Below are 20,964 nucleotides of genomic sequence, written 5' to 3' on the forward strand. Positions count from 1 at the left end.
CACACGGCGGCTGATGCAGGGTGTGCGTGGCGGGAGGGGGGCAGTGCATTGCAAAGCTGCCTGGGAAGTGCTCACATTGGTGCCCTCTAAGCATCGCCTCCAGCCCCCGCGGTCACAAGCCCTCAACTAAATCAAATCTCATGAGCAACTGGCCGTGTAAGGGCAGCAGTGACCGGCCCTTGGGTCAGGGCAGGGGATGGGTGTGGGGGGAAGGAGGGAGGAATGGAGCTTGGCAGAGTCCCCTGCCAGCAGCTTTCTCTTGGGGCAGGGCATAAGGTGCATTTGCCCTGCTCGATGCTCCCGCGGGACGTAGACAAAGACTTCCCTGCTGCTTTTTGCCCTGGGTATATTAGTGCCTTACTTCAGCAGGGGACTGGGATCCTGCTGGAACCGGGAGCTGCAGCCTGCTCCCCTCCTGGGATGTCCCCATCTGTCTTCCACCCTGGCGCTGTGAGCCTGAGCTGAGCTGAGCTGAGCTGAGCTGAGCTGTTCCAGGCTGGTTTTCCCAGACATGGGGCCCCCCCTTCTGCCTCTGGGTTATTAGTTGTTTACCCTTGTCTGCAAGTACAGCTTGGGACAGCCTGGCAGGAGCGGATGGAGGCGACAGCCTGGCATGGGACAGCGAGCTGAGTTGGCGGCATGCCGCTCGGCTCGGCCTCCCCATGGGAGCAGCTGTGCACCAGCTGGGCTGACAGCCATCTCCCTCCTCTGCCAGAGGCCGCTGCCCCCCGTCTGGCTCTTCTGCGCACAGGGGCACCATCAGTCTCTGACCCCTGTCCCAAAGAGCCACAGCATCTTTCAGCCCGGTCAGGGCACGTGCCCCAGGCAGGGCTTCTTCAGTGAACTGAGAGAGGCCGGTGCCTCGTGCCTCTTCACAGCGGCGCATTTCTCCTCTCCCGCCTGCAGGCCTGTGAGCCAGGAAGCAGAGGGGCCGTGCCCAGCCAGGGGGGCGGGAGGAGAAGAGAGCCATGCCCCAAGAAGCAGCGAGTTGAATCTAGTTCCATTAACCCCGGGAGGCTGCTCCGAGGTAAATAATCTCAGCTCCCTTCTGTCCATTGCTTAACCCCCTTTGCCCCTCACTCTCCTGGCTCTCGAACACGGGCCCCTCGGGGAGACGAGGAAAAGGGGTGGGGCGTCTCCATGTCCTGTTCTGTCTCCCCATTGCCGCAGCCCAGGGCCTGGGAAAGCACAAAACTCCAACCCCTGTGCATCGTGAAAAGGAACAAAAAGGAAACATTTTAAAATTTCCTGAAACTTTTGTTCTGCAAAGGCGGAACCGACGTGCCCCAGGCTCCCGCGCTGACCCCCACAGGCAGGACAGCACTGGTTTCCATCGGGCCCTGAAAACGGCCCCCCAGCCCCACGGGTTGGGAACCGCTGCGTTGGGTGGCAGCCCCTGGAGATGGCTTGGCAGCTTAGAGGCTGGGTGGCCCTGCTCTGTTCGAAAGGGCTGGAGGCAGCACCAGGCGCGAGTGGGAGAGGATGGGGGGCGAGCACGACAGGGGCAGGTGCACCTGCCTCTTCTGGTATTACAGAGCGACCCCCGCACGCTCAGAGCAGGGAGGCCACCAGCGCCAGCGGGCGGAGTCAGGTGCTAACGCTGAACAGCTGTAACCAGACGGCTGGGCACCGGCCTGCCCCCAGCCCTGGGTCTGACCCTCGGCCAATTGAACAGGCAGAACAATGTAAACCTGGCACTTGGTGGTGTTTACACAGACACGTGTGCTTTGGGAAATCCGCCCCCGGCCCCGAGCCAATAAAAAGCCTTTCAAATAAAAATGTGGTTTTTTTTTAAAAAAACCCGCTGGGTGACTCCGAGATGGGACCTGAGCGCTCCCAGGTGCAGCAGGGAGGGGATAAAGTGACCTCTTCCGGAGGGCAGGGGAGTCAAGTCCAGCTGGCTGGGGCTCCCCTCACCCCCTCCTTCGCCCCCATCTGCTCCAGACGGCAATGGGGATTCAGTAGTAATAGTGAGGCCTGAGTTTGACAACCGCCGGCCCGGCCCGATTCAGCAGCGCCCAAGGGTGGCACCGGTGGCGACGGGGGAGCAGCAGAAGGGAAGAGGAGGCTGGGGCAGGCTGAGGGGGGTGCAGTGTTTTCCAGTGACCGGGGAACTGGGCTGATGTTCATTGCTAAAGCTAAAAAGTGGAGGTGGATGGTGCAGGTCCGGGGGGTAGAGCAGGAGCTCCCAGAGGCCTCCCCACGTGCCCTAGCCAAAGCCGGGGACCGCCCCCCCGACACCAGTTTACAAAAGAGCGGCTGGTGGTGCTGCTACGGGCCCAAGGCAGCAGGCGCTTAGGACTCGGAGGAGGAGCGCGAGACGCTCTGCAGCAGCGCCTTGTAGATGGCAGAGTTCAGGAAGCGGGGGTAGGAGTCTCTGTGCATGAGGGTGTAGATCTGTAGCTGGGCGTCATCGAAGGTGTGCGACGAGGGCTCCTGCATCTTCCTGTTGATGACTTCGCGCACCCGGGAGTCCAGGCTCACCTGAGGAGGAGGAGGAGGAGGGGACAAGGCTGTTAGGGGCAAGCACCAGGGCCCTTGGCACCAGAGCAGCAAGCCCCAGCGGCTCAGTTTTCGGGGGGAGGGGGGGGCAAACCTTCAACGGCCCCTGCAGTCGAGCCTCACGGCCGCCGAGCACAAAGTCCAAGACCAGAAGGGACCATGGTGATGGTGGGGTCTGACCTCTTGTATAACACAGGCCAGAGCCCAGCCTCAGGACAGCTCCTGGAGCTGGGATTTTAGAAACTCAGCCCATCTTCACCTAACGGCCGCCAGTGCTGACGAATCTACTGGGACCCCTGGTCAGCGGTCCCAGGTGTGAACTACCCTCACTGTTCAAAATCTACACTTTATACCTAGTCTGAATTTGCCAAGCCTCAGCTCCCTGCCCTGGGGCCGGGTTGTACCTCTCTGGCACCTCAGAACAACCTCTGCGGGAGACGTGGGACTTTCAAAACTTGAGGGACCTACCTAAAATCCCAGACGGGGCCAGTGCCAAAGGCAGGCTGAGAAAGTGGAGAGCCCTGGCTCCTAGTCGCAGTCCCAGAACATTTTAACCTACAAATCCCTAGCACCCAGGTACCTCTATGATTATCTAGGGCGGGGACGGGCAATGATTTCTGATAGGGGACCGCACTATACTCCAAGGTTTTGGTAAGTGGCCCAGGGTCACACCAGCGGTTGGATGTAGAAGGCAGCTCGGGACAGCAGACTAGAGTGCAGGGGAGGGTGTGGGGTCTGGGAGGGAGTTTGGATGAAGGAAGGGGTGTCAGCTGGGGCAGAGGCTTGGGGTCCAGGGACCGAGGAGGGTAGGGGTGCAGGGAAGGAGGGTGCAGGGGTAGGAGGAACTTAGGGTGCAGGAGGGCATGTGGTGCCAAAGGCAGGATCTGGCCAGGAGTTGCTCACCTAAGGTGCCCCAGACTGCTCCTAGGTGGGAGCATGCAGCTCTCTGCTGCTGCAGAGGATGGGAGGGTTTCAGCTGTGCTCCCACCCCCAGGAAAATCTCTCTGCTCCAATCGGCCAGAAACCGACCCCCACACCAACCCCCAGCAGAGGGAGCAGCTTGGTGCTTGGTGCAACACTTGTCTTGCTGCAAGGGCAGAACAGGCTGGATTAAAGGGCTGTTGGGCCAGATGTGGCCCCTGCGCCATATCTTGCCTGCCCCAATCTAGGGTATACCTACACTGCAGCTAGACACCTGCGACTGGCCCGTGACAGCTGATGTGGGCTTGCAGGGCTTGGGCCACAGGGCTGCTGAACTGCAGAGAAGGGATTCTAGGCTGCAGCCACAGCTCTGGAACCCTCCTGCTTTGCAGGGCCCAGAGCCCAGCTCCAGCCTGACACCCCACTACCAATCCAAGCCCTGTGAGCCAGCCCCAGCTCCCTAACTGCGGCACAGGCATACTCCTCGCCTGACCTCCGGCTGAGAGCTGGCCTCAGCACGTCCCTGGAACGATTCCTTTGTGAGCTAGCACACACCACCCAGACAAAGCTCCAACCTGGACTAAAACACAGCCAAGGAGGGCGACTCCACATGGGTTAATTGGCCTCCCTCTTGAAAATCTACCCCTTCTTGCCAGTCTGAATTTGCCTAGCTTCAAACGTCCGGCCATCCCTTCGTTGGCCAGAGCAGAGCACCCACGCCAGTGTTTGCTCCCCAGGTGGTTTACACTGAGCCCGACAGCTCCCCCTCAGCCAACTCCTAGTGACGTCATCGTAGAATCATAGAATCATAGAACAATAGAGCTGGAAGAGACCTAAAAAAGCCATCGAGTCCAGCCCCCTGCCCTAAGCAGGACCAAACCCATCAGATCAGCCCAGCCAGGACTTTGTCGAGGCGAGACTTAAACACCTCCAGGGATGGAGATTCCACCACTACCCTGAGTAGTGCATCCCAGTGCTTCACCACCCTCCTAGTGAAAAAGTTTTTCCTGATGTTCAACCTGGACCTTCCCAACTGCAACTTGAGACCATTGTTCTGTGTTCTGCCATCCGTGACCACTGTGAGCAGCCTCTCTCCAGCCTCTTTGTAAACTCCCTTCAGTAAGTTGAAGGCTGTTATCAAGTCCCCCGTCTTCTCTTCTGCAGACTAAACAGTCCCAGTTCCCTTAACCTTTCTTCATAAGTCACATGCTCCAGCCCCCTAATTATTTTGGTCGCCCTCTGCTGGACCCTCTCCAGTGTATCCACGTCCTTCCTATAATTGGGGGCCCAGAACTGGACACAGTACTCCAGATGTGGCCTCACCAAAGCCGAAAAAGAGGGACAATCACTTCTCTGGATCTACTGGCAACGCTCCTCTTGATGCAACCTAATATGCCATTAGCCTTCTTGGCTACAACGGCGCATTGTTGACTCATGTCTAGCTTCTCGTTCACTACAACTCCCAGGTCCTTTTCTGCAGAACTACTACCAAGCCAGTTGGACCCCAGCCTGTAACAATCTTGAGCCTTCACAGGGGGGAAGGATGTCACAACAGCTTCCATCTTCTTGGGAGCATTGACTCCCCTGACCTTAGTCTCCCTTCCAGCTCCCCAGGGAAGCTCAAGACGGCATGTGAGGACAAGGGATATCAGCAGAGAACGCTGCTTCAGCCCTGGCTGGGCAGGGCTTATTCCGCTCCGAGTCGCAAGTGGGGAACCAGCTTTTTTTGGGCCTATCAGCACCTTTGCCCAGGTGGGGCCAGTGAAGGCTGCACTACGTAAGCCCGCGGACTGGGCTTCTCTGACTGCCTTGACAGGGAGGCCCTGCTCCACTGGGACATGGCTACCCAGCAGCCTGGGAGCACAGGGGCCAGAGAATCGTCCCCCGCCCCAGCCCATGGGAAGGGGAGCCAGTACCTCCTTGGGTGAGAGGATGGAGATGTAGTCCTCGTAGATCATCCTGGCCTTCTCGTCGATGAGGTGCTTGTTGCACTCGGTTTTGAGTTCCTCACATGCTAACCAAAAGAGCATGTTTTCCTCGCTGTACTCAGTCCGTAAGAATTCCCGGAACACGTTCCGGCCTGCGGGGTTCTTCATCAGCTTGTCAAACGACTGGGCCCAGCCCTGCACTTCGTCGGGCGTCGGCTTGAGGCTGGTCGGGCCGCGGCGTCACCAAAACAAAGGGAGAGAAAGGAACAGGAGGGAACAGAACAGAGGATGATTGTGAGCCTACATCACCTGCCTTCGCTGAGCCACCCCAGTCTGGTAGTTATGAGGCTAACCTGAGTCAAGAAATTCTCACCCTGTCCTCCTCCTCACCTGTTAGCAAACCTGCCCATCTCTTTCCTCCAGTCAGCCTCTCTCTGGTCCAAACACACCTGGCTATAGCATTTAGGAATCATGCTGCGACGGTCACGTTTCATTTTCCAGTTTGATCAGCTCTTAAACCTGCCTACCCATGGTACATCCACGGCACACCCACATCTTGAATACTGCGGACAGATGTGGTCGCCTCATCTCAGAAAAGGTATCTTGGCATTGGAAAAGGGTCAGAAAAGGGCAACGAAATGATGAGGGGTTTGGAACAGGGTTTGCTACGTGAAGAAAGATTAAAAAGACTGGGATTTTTCAGCGTAGAAAAGAGGACACTCAGGAGGATATGAGAGAGGTCTAGAAAATCACGACTGGTGTAGCAAAAAGTGAGGAAGGAAAAGTTATTTACTTGTAACTGTAACAAAAGAACTGGGGGTCACCAAAGGAAACGAATGGGCCGCAGGTTTAAAACTAACAAAGGGAAGTTTTTCTTCACGCAGCGCACGGTCGGCCTGTGGAACTCTTTGCTAGAGGAGGTTGTGAAGACCAAGACTTTAACTGAGTTCAAAAAAGAGCCAGATAAATTCACAGAGGTGAGGGCCATCGATGGCTGTTAGCTGGGCTGGGTAGGAACGGTGGCCCTGGCCTCTGTATGTCAGAGGCTGGAAGTGGATGACAGGAGGGGGATCACTTTTGTGATAACCTGTTCTGTTCACTACCCTCTGGGGCATCTGGTCTTGGCCTCTGTCAGAAGACAGGACGCTGGGCTAGATGGACCTTTGGTCTGACCCCGTGTGGCCGTTCTTATGTTCTAACATCATGGGCTCAACTGACATGAGAGGCACTAGGGGAAGGAAAGGTCATTACTCTGGCCAGGTCAGCAGAGGTATTTAGGCTTCCAGCTTCTACTGATTTCAATGATCTTCCTAAATAGTTTGCAGGATCTGGACCCCTGTGAGTCAAACACTTCCTGGCAATGCTGGAATGTCCTATTAGTATTAGTTGCACCTCTGGTAGTTTTCGGGAAATGTTCACGCCAGGGTTTTTTGCTTTGTTTAACCGGCCATTTGACCAGTGGAGAGGCTGTTCTTGGTCTCAACTGAAGTTCACAGTTTGAGACACACCATCACGCGGCAGGGTGGCAGCTTCACAGCATTCTGGCAAGGAAAGAACAGCCGCAAACAGAACCATCCTTGTTTTATTACTGCAACAAAAGAATTCTGAAGACAGCACATCTGTCTTTGGGCCCTGAGTGCTACCCTCTTTTGTAACCTCTCGGGATAAAAAATAGAGCTGCTTCTGCAGAATGTCAGGTTAGGATAATCCCAAAAGCTACATTTATTGTTGGTTTCCTTTCTGGAAGTTTTTGGAGTGACTCCCCAACATGCGTGTGACCGCCAGCCCTGAGTGCTTGAGCTGTGACCACAGAACTCTTCTGCTGGGTAGGAACCTTCTGCTCTATCTCATCTCTCGCTGGGCAGCCTTGATGGTGGTCCACTTAGGAATTTGTTTTGGATACGTGGCAACTGTCAGAGCCGAGGAAGGTCTATGATATCACCAAGTGTTCCTCGCCATTTTCTCTAAGGCGGTGCGAGAAAGTCACTGGGCAGGGACGTCGGTTATATTTTATTGCTATTATTTCTGTTGCAAAACCAAGAAGTCCTGTGGCACCTTACAGACTAACAGATATTTTGGAGCATAAGCTTTCTTGGGTAAAGACCCGCTTGGTCATAGGCAAGAGTGGGGGGTTTCAGAGGAGGATTTAAAGGGTTTCCTCATCTGAAACTCCCCCCCCCATGCATCCGATGAAGTGGGTCTGTGCCCACGAAAGCTTATGCTCCAAAATATCTGTTAGTCCATAAGGTGCCACAGGACTTCTTGTTGTTTTTGAAGATACAGACTAACTCGGAGACCTCTCTGATTTCGGTTGCAGTAGCCCCTCGGCTCCCTAGTCACAGGCCAGAAACCCACTGTGCTTGGTGCTGTACGAAACCACGACTAGGGATGTGAAAATGACTAACCGGTTAAATGCTCGCAGTTAACCTGTTAACTTATGACCTGCCACCTGGAACCATTGCATCTGTGGATTCCGGCCCCAGCTGTGAGGTCCTGCCACTGGTCCTGCCACAGCCACGGGGTCCCATCACCCAGCCCACCTGCCCTCCCCAGCCAGGGCTCCTCTGGCCCAGCACAGCTGGCTGCTGCCGAGCTCAGCAGCAAGGGCAGATTAACCGTTTAACCTCCCCGCCCAGCACACCAAGCGAATACCAGACGTATGTTTAGCAAATTCCTAGTTTTAGCTCCTGATTTCAGCTGTCAACAAACTCCAGCGGGCTCTCAGTGTCACACAGGGACTGTTCTTCCAGCAGCAGGGCCACGCTCTGACCCAGCTGGATTCAGAGCGAATCAAGCCTGTCTCTCTCATGCTGTATGGACAGACCCCTGGGGGTTTCATGCAAACTCCACAGCCCAGTCTGCTGCCAAGGGGTTCCTGCCTCTCTGGACAGGGCTGATTCCTGGCTTTGGAGGGCAAGGTGCAGGGAGGAGCAGGCACAGGCCACCAGCAGGTCCATGCCTCCTCCACCCACAGGGCTCCACAGGCAAACAGAGCCTTGTTTTACCAACGGGATGGAGCAATCCCTCGGCTAATCATAAAATCCTTATATGGCAACGGCTGCGAGAGCAGCCGGGCCGGCCACCCTCTTTCAGCCTTGGTATTCCACGACCTTACGGCCCGAGTATATTTAGATCGCTCAGCTGTGGGAAAAATAGGCCCACAAAGCAGCAGGGTACCACTGGCACCAGCATGACATGCGGGCAGGGAAGGGCACAGCCAAGGCCTCGGCCTGCTGGTACCTTAACCCTGGGAGCCGCTCCTCCCGTTCTACCAGGGCTCACGGCGACGTGGTCTCTTGTTGGAAAGAGAGCATCGTCTCGCACTTGAAGCACAGGCCTGGGAGCCGGAGGAATGGGCTTGGACCAGCTACAACCCCTGGCAGGCCACTCAGCTTCTCTCCATGCGTCAGTTTCTCCTGTTGCAGGGGATGCTCAAAAGTAGCAACGCTGGGCGGGGGGTGGAAGCACTGCAATGCTTGGGAGGATTGTTCCTCTAGCCGGCGGACTGTCTGCAGCGGGAGAGCCCAAGCAGCAAGCGGAGCTGGGGTTGGATGCTGGGAGGGAGGGTCAGAGAACAGACCTACGCGGGGCTCATTATTCCTTCCCCAACTTCTTCTGTTTGTGTCCATCCACTGCCCCTTCCCGCCCACCCCCTCCGGCCCTGGCACCTGAGCCCCGGCTGCAAGGGAACAGCGGTGTGGAGTCCTGCCAGGGCAGCTTAGTCCGTTGCAGCCTCCTCAGACTGGCCGGACGGCACAGCGGCAACGGGAAATCTTACACAGAAGCAAAAGAGAGCAAGGGGGAGCGAATAAGCCAAAGCCCAGGCGGTGAAAGCGAGAGGGCACACGGTGTGCAGCCAATGCAGAGGGTGCGAGGAGGCAGGGACACAACTGACCAGGTCTGACCCGGTATCTTCCACCTGTACCTCCCACAGCCCCGCATTCCAACGCCCTTGGCACCGTCCAACAGGAACGAATTAAGTCTCATCAGCTGCTCTGAGAGCTAGGGCAGGGGTGTGCAAAGTGAGGGGCGGGGGGGCGTGAAATTTGGTAAGGGGGGTGCAGCACGAACGGCTGCTGGGTCTCAGGCTCATCCGGCACATTAAAACGTTGAAATCTGTTACTGGTTTTATGTTGGTGTATGCGCTTTTATACACCACCAAATGAAGTTTGTGCATTCCACAGACCTGGTTTCTTACATGTGCTGAAAGGTTTCTTTTTTCCATAGGAACATAACCAAAATTCCCATCAGTTTCCTGTCACTCTCGTGTGGGTCTTCATAGTCACAATACATGCTGTAAATGAAGTCCTCAATTGAAACTTTAAAGGGCGCGATCCATAGTCTATGCAGACTGAAGGATGCCTACTACTACAAGACACATTGCCAGGTGGAGGGTGCTGCTAATTTCAGGGATGAAAAGTGGAGCCCAATGTAAAAAGTTTGCTCACCCCTGAGTTGGGAACACGTTATTACAACGTCTCCATTTGGGGGAAACTGAGGCAGAGAATGGGGACACTGCGAGTGATCAAAGGGAAAGGAGCAAGGCTGGGAACAGAACTCCAGCGTCCCGACTCCCTGTTCCCAGGCTACCCCACTCGACATGTGCGCTGGTACAGCCCAGCACGGCCATCGGGAGCAAAGGCCACCCTCAGACCGGGACTCAGCAGAAGGGCCCGGCCGCGGGCGGCCGTCCCCACAGAAGGAAAGAGCTGGTGCAGAGCCACTCACCAAGCTTCACAGTTTGGAATGGTCTCCAGTTTGGTTTCTCGGGACGCCCGCCAGGCTCGCTCCCGATCTTCGTTCCTAACGAGGAGATGGAAAGGTAGTCAATGGCACTCAGGGACCAGCTGCCGGCTCAGGCCCAGGGCGGCCAAGCCTTTGCTACTCCTTGCCACAATGGCACCACACAGCCACTCCACACCAGCAGGTGCCATGTCTGTGACTCAGCCCCGCCGAGTTCTGGCTGTTGAAATCAGCTCTGGCTGTGCTGCCCACGAGGAGCCCCCTGGAGCGAGGCGTTCCTCACCCCGCTCTCCCAACACAGCAGACCCCCTGCTGCCCCCACCCTTGCTCTGGCTTGGACCCAGTGGGAAACTGCAGCTATTAGCCCCTCTCACGCACTCTGCATGGGACTGAACATAGCGTGTCTTTAAGCCAAGTCTTTAGAACTGGACCTCCCAGACAAGAGGTGCCCCTGGGCCAGACTGGGCTTGAGAGACATTCTTGCTTCCTGGGATCTCAGTTTTACAACACCAGCATTCTGGCAAGCAGCTGGAGAGTGGGCGGAAACCGCAGCGAGGGAGGTTTAGGGTGGACGTGAGGAAAAACTTCCTAACGGTCAGGGTGGTTGAACGCTGGAAGGAATTGCCTAGGGAGGCTGTGGAATCTCCATCACTGGAGATATTTAAGGGCTGGTTAGGCAGACATCTGTCAGGGATGGTCTGGATGGTGCTTGGTTCTGCCAAGAGGGCAGGGGACTGGACTAGATGAGCTCCTGCTCTAGGAGTTGTGTATCTCCAATTACATATTAAAACAAAGCAGGGTGAGAACAAGCTGCTGGAGCATTTGCCTCTCCTATGTTTGAAGTCCAGGCAGAGAGTGGGGCCCAGATGGGCAGCAATGCTGAAGAGAAGGGGATTTGTAGGGTCACATAATGTTACCTGCCCAACCGGGGTTCTCTTTGGTCGTGGACTTGTATAGAATCATAGAATCCTAGGGCTGGAAGGGATCTCAGGAGGTCATCGAGTCCAGCCCCCTGCTTCAGGCAGGATCAACCCCAACTAAGTCATCCCAGCCAGGACCTTGTCAACCGGGACTGAAAAACCTCGAGGGATGGAGCATCCACCACCTCTCTAGGCAACACATTCCAGTGCTTCACCAGCCTCCTGGGGAACTAGTTTTTCCTAATATCCAACCTACTCCTCTCCTTCTGTAACTTCAGCCCATTGCTCCTTGTTCTGCCATCTGACACCACAGAGAACAGCCTCTCTCCATCCCTGTTAGAGCTCCCCTTCAGGAAGCTGAAGGCGGCTATTAAATCACCCCCCAGTCTTCTCTTCTGCAAATTAAACAAGCCCAAACCCCTCAGCCTCCCCTCATAGGTCATGTGCTCCAGCCCCTTCATCATTTTTGTTGCCCTTCGCTGAACCTGGTCCAGCACATCCACATCCTTTCTGTACCGGGGGGTGGGGGGCGCTAAAACTGGACCCAATATTCCAGATGTGGCCTCACCAGTGCCCCATAGAGGGGACAAACCACTTCTCTAGAGCTGCTCACAATGCTCCTCCTCATCTTTGAGGGAGTTTAACATGATTCAGGAACGACCAGAAGCCCTAGCAGAGCCTGGTTCAGTGCTGAGAGAGGAACTCTACCCCCAGCAGCTCAGCCAGCTGCTTCTGGCCTGACCTGCAGCACTGCGGCTATTCCAGGGAATAGCGCCCTGGAGTAGCACCAGCAAATCCCGTCGATGGGGCAGCAGCCTCCAACCCACATCCTCACTGGGCCCCTCCTTGTGATTTCATGGTGGTGTCCCACGGACAAGCGTGAGCACACATCCCCTGCTTCCAACCCCTCCAGCCGGGACAGGTGACTGCCGACAGGCAGACAATCACGAGGGCTGAAGGAGGTCTCCATTTCCCTCAGGGGACAGTGGCAGAGCTAAGTTGGTCTCTGATCCCCCCCCTTTGCCCCCCAAATACACAAACATCTATTGCTGCAGCTTCACCTGCTCGCCAGGTGAGCACCATATGCCACCATCCCAGGCTACGCTATCCGCGACTGCTGCAAGGGAGCAACACTAGCCCTGGCCACGCTCTCCTGCCAGGGGCCCGCGATCGCTTGCTCTCTGCCTGCTGCGAGCACGGCAGCGCAATGGGAAATGCTTCTGGCGTTTTTCCATCAGAGGCCAGATCATCAGCACTGTGACTCCTTCCCTCCCTGCATCCAAGTCAGGCATCTGGGGGTGTCTTTAACAGAGAAGAACCTGGCCAGGCCTGGCTGCTATTGTTAGGATGAATACTGCAGTTTCATTAGGAAATACCCCACTCAAGACCAGGGCCCCTTTGTGCGAGGTGCTGCAGGCTTATAGCACGGTCTTCGTTCTGCAGAAGCTGACCGGGTCAGGGTCAGTCTTCTGGGGTTTCGTTTCATGCATGTAGTGGGAACGTGCAAAGTCAAAGTACCTGGGGTGGGCAGTCGAGAAGTAAGGGAGGTCGATAGAAGAGTTTCTCCCGTCAACCTCTCTCTGTGAGGACAGCCAGGTAAGTCGATTGTAGATACATCGATTCCAGCTACGCAACCACAGTAGTCAGAATTGTGTATCTAAAATCAACTTTAATGTCTAGTGTAGATCTGGTCCCTGCCCCAGAGAACTTGCAGCTTGACTGGACAAGACAGAGGCGCGAAGACTTGCCCTTGGTCGTGCAGCACTTGAGGGATTAGATCCCACTGTCTCCTCAGTACTAAAATCCAAGCCCCGAGGATGCAGGGAGCACATGAAATAGCCCCAGATTGAGTGTTCGGTTCCTGGTTGGGGGAGCCATATAAATGCCCAGTGAGAGGGATGCAGTTCTGTGATAGCCATGGTGGTCTCAGGACGTTAGTGAGACAAGCAGGTGAAGGAACAGCCTTGAGCGCACCCAAGTCTGTTGGGAAGGACCCCAGCTTCTGGGTACCCAGAGGTTCTCCAGACCTCCTGTTCCCTCACCCACGGAAGGAAAATTCAGAGTGGCAATTACAAGCACCAGCCAGTAGAGGTCACTGCTGCCCCAGGAAGAGCCATTCACCCTCAGACATGAACCCCTGTGAGGGGAGCAGAGTTGCCAGCTGGTGCCTGTTTCTAGGCTGGCTCAGGCAAAGGGAGTGACTGAGAAGGGATTTTGGTGGGGTTGGTCCTGCTTTGAGCAGGGGGCCGGACTCAATGACCTCTTGAGGTCCTGTCCAGCCCTAGGAATCCATGACTTGGCAGTATTGTGAGTTCAGCTTAATTTAGTTCCTGGACACTGAGCTTTCTGCAAGGGCACCCAGTGAGGGGCTCATGGGGTCTGTAGGTGCACCCCTGCCTTTCAAAGGCCCACACCCTAGATCCAGGGCTGAGCATCTCTGGCTGCTCCCCCCTGAAGGGGACTGGGATAAACACTTGCAGGCCCAGCACCTGGTGAAAGTACAGACCAGCATCAGCTGCCCTCTCCAGGGGCAGCCCAGGTTCTCTGAGCCCTGCTAGCAGGTAGGAGAGTAACCACCACCACCACCAAGCAAGGACAGGCCTGACAAGAGGCACCTCCTCATGGAGATATACCACCTCACAGAGGGACCTTCAGAGGTCATTGAGTCCAGTCCCCTGCCTTCACAGCAGGTGCTTTTAAATCTACTTGCCCCAGCCCCAGCCTCAGGGATTGAGCTCACTACCCCAGCTTTAGCAGGCCAATGGTCAAACCACTGAGCCATCCCTCCCCCCTTATGCCTCTGAGCTGAGCTGCATGAACACGGCTGAAACAGGAGCTTCCTGTGCAGGCTTCACAGCAATGCTTTCACTTCCCTAGCCCTCCGGCCAGCAGCTCACACGGCCGACCTAACTCCTAGACCTCCCCGGGAGTTGGGTCAGGACGACCCCCTCCCATTCGCCCGAAGGAGAAACTGAGGTACGACTGCTCACACTGGAAGCTGGGGCCTGAGCCGGGACTGAAACGAGGACTCGGGAGGCTCAGTTCTGCTCTCTAACCGCCGCACCCGTTCACTTCTCCCTAGAACGAGCGGCTTCCCCGCAATGAAACAAGGGCGACCCAAATCGGGCTGCCTCGGAAGCCCCGCCCTGGCAACAGCCACATGAAGAGCATCTCACAGCTCCAGCCATGAAATCTACTCCAGCGCAGCACAGCGCTGAGCAGGAGCTAGGGGAGGGCAGGCCTTGAACCCAGCCCAGTTGCGTATTGGGGATCTGCCGGCCAGTCTCTGCCCCCACAGGCTGCACGGGGCCTGCCCCATGGAGTGACGGCCGGGGCTGGGAAGGTGGCCCGGCTCCCCCGGGAGGTGCTGCTCCCCGGGGTTGGCTGGCTTTCAAGCCCCAGTGAAGGCTTAGTCTTCCCTCTCCCCCCAGGAAGGGGGCTGTGGCAACCGGAAAGCAGCGCATGCAGGCAGGCAACTTCCCTGGGGCCTCTTCAATTTCACATGCGTCGAAAACCGCAGCAGGAGCAGCACTTCCTGTTTGCGACACTGTCCCTCCGCTGCTCTCGCCCGACTAACGCAGGCACTTCTGCCTTCGCAAGGCCCAGGCCGCACGGCTGGGTGGGGCTGAGAGAACAAGGCGACCCCTCGCTGCCTCCCAGGGCCCGTTCTCGCACAGGGATTGGCTCCGGCCACTCTGATAGGGGGCTTGCCATCAGCCAGTTTATCATAGCCCCATCTCCTCTATCCTGCTCGGGCCTGGGCTCTCTGCAGCTGGTGGTCCTGCTGTCCCTGGGCTGTCCCCAGCCTAGCATGGTGGAGGCTTGCGCCCGGCTCTCTTTTTAAATCGTTTTGTGCTGGGCTGGTTGTGCTTCAAAGCTTTTGTCCCGTTCCAGAACTGCCAAGGGCTTTCCGAACACTCCTTGGCTCTCACAACCCCTCAGCCAGGTGCTTCCGGGACACACGTCCTGCTTCTGCAATGCGGCCACTTCTGGGGTGGAGCTCAGCCAGTGCGGGGTTACACCCTGCAGCACTTTAGGGCAGGCGGCAAAGCAAAACGTGCAGGGGAAATTTAAAGCAGCCAAATGTGATCAGCGAAAGTAGACCCTCCCCGTTCTCTCTGAACGGGAGGAGAGTAGAGACTGCAACGGGATCATAGCCAAGCGACAGCACCCTGCGATTCTAGCCCTCTGCAGGAGCGCTGCTTGGTCCTGACTCAGCGGGAAGAGGGCCCTCCGCTGATATCATCTCCTGCAGTCACTATGTGTTCCTTAGCAGTCCCCCATGCAAGCACAGTCACAGCCCAGTGCTGCTTAGCTTGCAAGGTCTGAAAAGGCCATGGCAGAAGGCGTCAGAGTCTGGGGGAAGCACGTGCCGGGCTGATGGTGTTTGCAATGGGGAAGTTTATTGCAAGGACAAAAAATATTAGCAGTATGAATCCACAAGGCCAAAAACCAAAGGATGCCCAGGGATAAGGAAGCAAGTTGGGCTGGTCTCAGCACGGTTCATTTGCTTCTGGAAAATGTGTGTGTGTGTGTGTGTACGCACGCCCAGCAGGGGCTGGGCATGCGTGACATTGCTCCTGCCTCCTCACCCAGCATCCGATTCCTCTGCAGCCTTGGGGAACCTGGGGGCGGGGGGACAATCGCTCTGCAAAGGGGTTCCTGCTGGAGGCAGAACAGAGCTGCAGGGTCCTTGAGGGTCTGGCCACTGCCAGTCTGCCTGGATCAGCAGGTCTGGTTTTTGCTTGCAGGAAGCTGTGCAGCTGGGAGAGACCTGCTGTGATGCCCTCCCGCCATGGCTGTGCAGAGGGGGCGTGGGGAAGGGGCTGACGCACAGCCAAGGGGTCATCAGACAGACAGGCCCAGAGCGGAGACCGCTCCTGGGTACCTTATGCCAGCCCGTACAGGGAGGGGCTGCTACACCAGCTCTGGTTTACTCAGCGTCTTGCATAGCCAAGACCTCAGCAGGCCAGACTCCACCCTGGAATTTGCCACCAGCTCCACTGATCTGGCAGCAGGGACAGTTTTGCTCCAATGAAACGGGCAGGAAGAGCCGGCAGCCAGAAGGAGCTGAGTGACAGCTCAAAGGCAAGCCGGGAGAAGGGAACGTCAGCGCAGTCACCCAGACAGCTCCTCAGGGGGTACGTCGGGTTCTAATACATTAAATTGGAATAAATTTAATTAATCGCATTTAAATTTAGTTATCTAATAATAAAATAAATTGGAATAATTTGCCTGGGGAGGCTGCAGAATTTCCATCATTGGAGAGCTTTAAGAACGGGTTAGATAAATATCTAATAGGGATGGTCTAGACAGTACTTGGTCCTGCCACTGGGGCAGAGGGCTGGACTCGATGGCCTCTCAAGGTCCCTTCCAGTCATCGCGTTCTATGATTCTATGACTCCAACCCAGAGGGGGCCAAGGTTGAAGTCGGCACAGGGGGTAACCGCATGGCTAAGGGCCCATGCACGTACACTTCCCATGCCAAACACTGCATGGGGGGCAAAGGGGGGGCGCTGTGGAACCTTCTTTCACAAGAAGGTGGTTCACACGTGCTCTCCACCAGTACAGGGCATGGAACCAACGCTCTGTACATCCTCCGGATGGTTTCCTGCACTGCCTCCGGCTGCCTGCTCGGAAGAGTGACCGTTTCTGTGCCTGTGGTGCAGAGCACCAATGCTGAAAACAAGGACCTGTTGCCTGGGCAGGGGCACTGGCAGCTCCTCTTACACATGTGTTTATATGGCTGCAAACGGCTTCCAGCGAGAAAGTAACAGACTGACAAGGAAGAGTCATTTTCCCCCTTCCCCTGGCCAAATAAATGTCAATAACTTCTGTTAGGCATCCTAACATGAGTGAGCCGCCAGGCACAGGAGTAACCTGACAACTAGACTCCTCACCTGCTGGGCACAGAAATCCAGGGCTGGGTAGTGAGTGTGGTTGGCACAAGAGAAGGAAATACACCAGCTCACAAAGCTGTGCTGGCCCTAGGCAGGGAGGCACTCGTCTCTCTGAATCTGGAGACAACTGTGGATTCATTAGGTTCATTTGAAACAGATCCTGGGGGAGTGAGAGTCTGAGGACTTGCATGGGATTTCTGCGCCCCCCTGAAATGGGCACCAGGTCTGATCCCAAAAGCATCTCTCCCGCTTCGCCGGGCCACGCTGCGTCTTGGGGCAGCCCTGTCACTTGGGGCTGTGACAAGCTTCCAAAGGCCCTGCCTCGTGGGCTCCCCCTGCACGGTAAGTCGCTTTACCCTTTGCTCGTTTCAGAAAACTCAGCCCGTGCACTCGGCTGAGACCCTCCGGGTGCAGCTCTCCGAAGGCTCGGCCTGGAGGAGCGTGAAAACAGGCACGCAGCACATGCCCGGGGCTCAGAGCGGCCCTCAGCACGACACGGGGCCAGCTGCTCCAAACGCTGTTTACAGGCTGGTTTTAAACACTGCCCCAATTAGCCTTCAACTATCAACCAAGTACACAAACGGCCGGGACATTTTCAGCCTGGTGGGTGGGCGGGGGAGGCTGCTCCTGCACATGTCCAGCAAGCTTCTCACGGCAGCTTAAGACAAGGCGGTGATGCGTTTTCACAGGCCTGGACCAATGCAGCCCCCACACCCCCTGGAGGGGCCTGCAGACACCCCTCCAAAGGGGGCTGGGGAGCGCAGCGCCATCAGGCTCTGGCAGAGCTGGGCTCAGGAAAGGAGCTCCGCTCTGCTAGCCTGGCTGTTGTGCATTGTGCTCTGCACCGTCTCAGACCCCAGCAAGGTCCCTACAATCGAAGCACAAACAAACCGGCTCGACTTATGCTAGTGCCTTGTTCCTCTGTCACCGCTAAACTCACCCCCCGCCGGTGGGAACTGAAGGCTGCTGTCTCTCCCCGGACCAATGCACCAGGCTCCGGAGCAACATGGAGCGGATGGGGGAAGATTTTGGAACACGTTGCAGCGGGGAAACCAACAATGGTGCCGGAACAGCAGCAGGGGCGTCCCCTCCCCAGGCCTGAGACGTGGGTGTGCTGGTAGTGGCGGCTTCTCTGAGAACCGCGACACCGAGCAGAGCACCGAACGTACCAGGAGCAGCTGCAGCAGCAGCACCAGCAGAAGCAGCAGGCGTTGGGGCGGTGGTTGCCAGCCGGCTGCACTGTCGCTGGAGAGGTCTCATGCCGGGACATCGAAGGGGGTCTCTCTGTGGATTCAGGCCCCGTGTACTGGAAGGGAAGGGCACGGAGAGGGTAAAGGAGCCAGGCTTACGGCCACCCTCCCAGCTCTATCCCCACCCCGCTCCCCACACTCCCTCAAACCCAGATTCGCCCCTCTGCCACCAGTGCGTGTAGCAGTGCGCAGCTGCTCAAGCCTCGGTGCACATAACATTTATTCTGCACATGGGTGGAAGAAATCCGAGGGCACGCTGCCAGACCCCCCATGCAAACATCTATCCTCTTTCCCCAGAGGGGTGCGGGGAGGGCGCAGGCTTGTTCTGCCCCCAGAATGCAAAGTACACGGAGGAGCCTGGCTGCCCAATGAGCAAAACCTCAGCCGTTAGCAGGGCGAACGCAGGATCTACCGGCTTAGCTGTTCACTGGGATTTCCTTAAGGCTCTCCCCAGCCGGCCAAAGATTCTCCTTTACAAGAGTTGTCTCCTGCTGTCCCCTCCAAATAGGTCAGATCCGGCTCACCTGCTTCCCAGCTTCATACACAGTTGGCATGGGCAGCGTGCACGTTCCCTCCTGGCCCGCCTCCGCTCGCCCGTCGGCCCAGGCGCCAGTGACCCGCACTGTCCACACACCCACCTACGGCCTCTGCAGCCTACTGGATGGAGCCTGTGAGAGCAGAGAAGCATTTCTTAAGCTAAATCTGCCGGCGGTGCGAACCCTTCGCCGGAGGGACACCCCCTCCTGCAGGCCAGGGACACGAGGCCATGATTCCTGTAGGTAAGACGTAGCCACGGAGGGAGGTGCTCAAGGTCAACAGGGCTCCTCTCCAGCGCACCACTCCGGAGGGGCAAGCCAAGAAGAGCCGCAAGGGAGGAATAAAACGGGAGGCCGAAAGGACGGCTCAGTTCCGGGCGCCTGCCCCTGCAGCCCCTTCGGAGCGTACACCGCTGTGCCCCCAGCTCAGAGCCCCACTGCGGCTGCAGAGGGGTTTTCCCTTGCCTGGTAGTGTGGGCGGCTCGTGGGCTCTGCTGGGAGCCCTGCTGTACTTGTGGCCCTGGGGTCATCCAGCCCTGCCGACTCGACAGCTCCCACGGGGTGGGAATTTTTCTCAGCCTCCTCCAGTGCAGACACAGCCTTAGGCAATGGGGGTATGACAAGACCTGAGTTTCTGCCTCTATGAACTCCTGTGACCCTGCCAAATAAACCTCTACAGCCCCTTGGTAAAAACCCAGGAGGAACCTGGATCTGGCGAACAGGGGCGCGTCCTACTCTACGCTGCTCCAACCTGGGGAGAGTCTACTCCACCAGATGGATAGCAGAGGGTCGGACCGGCCGTTGCAGACGGGTGGGTAGGAGCGACTTTGAACAGCAGGGCGGGACACCGTGGATGGGCTGGAGAGAGGCAAAATTAGAGGTGCTGTCTCTGTAGGGGCTTTCAAGCTGGAGCACCCCGGGGGGAAAAAAACTAGTGGGTGCTCAGCACCCACTGGTAGCCACGTTTGCTGCTGGGCCTGATGCCCGAGTCTCCTCCTGCCCTCCCAGCGCTTCTGGAATGCCACGAACAGCTGATTAGTGGCACTCAGGATGCTCCAGGAGGGGCTGGGACGAGGTACACGGGGGAGGAGGTGGGGCAGGGTCTGGGGTTGGCTGTTTAGACACCCACTGGCTGGAGGGCAACTTGGTGCCTAAGAGCAGAAGAAAAGACCCCCTGTGCCCCACAAGCCCTGAGAACCCAAGGCTGGAAGCAAGCGCCGTGCGCAGGTCAGCTCTGCCCCGGCACCAGTTTGCGCCTCTGATGCCATGGGAGAAGGCAGGGCAAAGTTTGACCCCCCACCCCCCAACACAGCCATATTCCTCGCAGAGAGCTGAGTTTCACAGAGAGCCCCTGGCACCCCAGAGCCTGCCCAGGAGTCTGTGCAGTCACGGCACAAAGCGAAAGGCCGCCCTGAGGACCAGCTCCGCCATACCTCCCTCGAAGCCTCGGCCTGCCCAGGGCCGGCTTCGTTGAGAGGAGGATTTCTAGCTGGCAGATCTCCGACTCCCCCGGAAGGCAGTTCAAAAATATCCCCCGAGCGTTGCATTCAGCCCTTCCTGAGCAGCGAGGCAACTTCCCCGAATGCTCTCCCCGGGGCCGGCCTCTGGCCTGGCTGTGCGTGCCTCACACGCCGGGGAAACAGGTGTGTTACACCAAATATTATGATCCAACCCTCTGCTTGGGATTTGCTTGCGCAACCCATGCTCTCCGCTGCCACCAAACCTGCTGCCTTCCCGGGGCGAGCCTCACACTCAGACACAGCTGCCTCTACCTCCAAGCTGCACGTGGAAGGGGAGTCGACAGTCTCAGGAGCCAGAGGCAAGTCTGGTGACACAGGATGGGACTGGGCTGGAGCAGCCCAGGGAGTTTGACAGTGGTGTCTGAGTGCAGGAGGGTACTGGGCAGGGCTCCCGCTCATTTGTGCCACCCACGGGTAGAATAAATGTTATTAGGTGCACCAGGCGTGTGCAAAGGTGCAACACCAGTAGAAACGAAGGTTTCACTGTGGGCGCTCTGCTAATCGAGTGGGCAGCACCTGAATCTCTCCTGGGCGGCCACCCGAGCACTCAGCTTCCAGGGGACGCTGGTGGTGGGAAGGGAAAAATTTCTTACCTGCCTGCATCAGAAACATCAGCTTGCGTTTGCTAACAGAAGCGTCAATTGCCCGCGTACGGAGAAGCATTCAGAACGGTTCCCAAGGCTGGAGGACTTCGAATCATCGAATGATAGAATCCCAGGGCTGGAAGGGACCTCAGGAGCTCAT

General features: G+C 57.1%; 1 protein-coding gene across 1 annotated transcript in view; it reads right to left on the minus strand.

The window, feature by feature from the left end:
- Window positions 1-910: 910 nt before the first annotated feature.
- RGS19 (regulator of G protein signaling 19) overlaps window positions 911-20,964 on the minus strand; it is a 66,644-nt gene continuing 46,590 nt past the window's right edge. Inside the window, exons 2-6 of the mRNA XM_075011716.1 lie at window positions 18,689-18,832; window positions 18,084-18,220; window positions 10,080-10,154; window positions 5,340-5,574; window positions 911-2,484 (exon numbers count right to left, since the gene is read on the minus strand). Of these exons, the coding sequence (XP_074867817.1) occupies window positions 2,296-2,484; window positions 5,340-5,574; window positions 10,080-10,154; window positions 18,084-18,220; window positions 18,689-18,718 (666 nt within the window). The 5' untranslated portion in view covers window positions 18,719-18,832 and the 3' untranslated portion in view covers window positions 911-2,295. The remainder of the gene's footprint in view (window positions 2,485-5,339; window positions 5,575-10,079; window positions 10,155-18,083; window positions 18,221-18,688; window positions 18,833-20,964) is intronic.

This window comes from Carettochelys insculpta, chromosome 17, assembly GCF_033958435.1.
Source record: "Carettochelys insculpta isolate YL-2023 chromosome 17, ASM3395843v1, whole genome shotgun sequence".
In the NCBI taxonomy this organism is placed as follows: Eukaryota; Metazoa; Chordata; order Testudines; family Carettochelyidae; genus Carettochelys; species Carettochelys insculpta.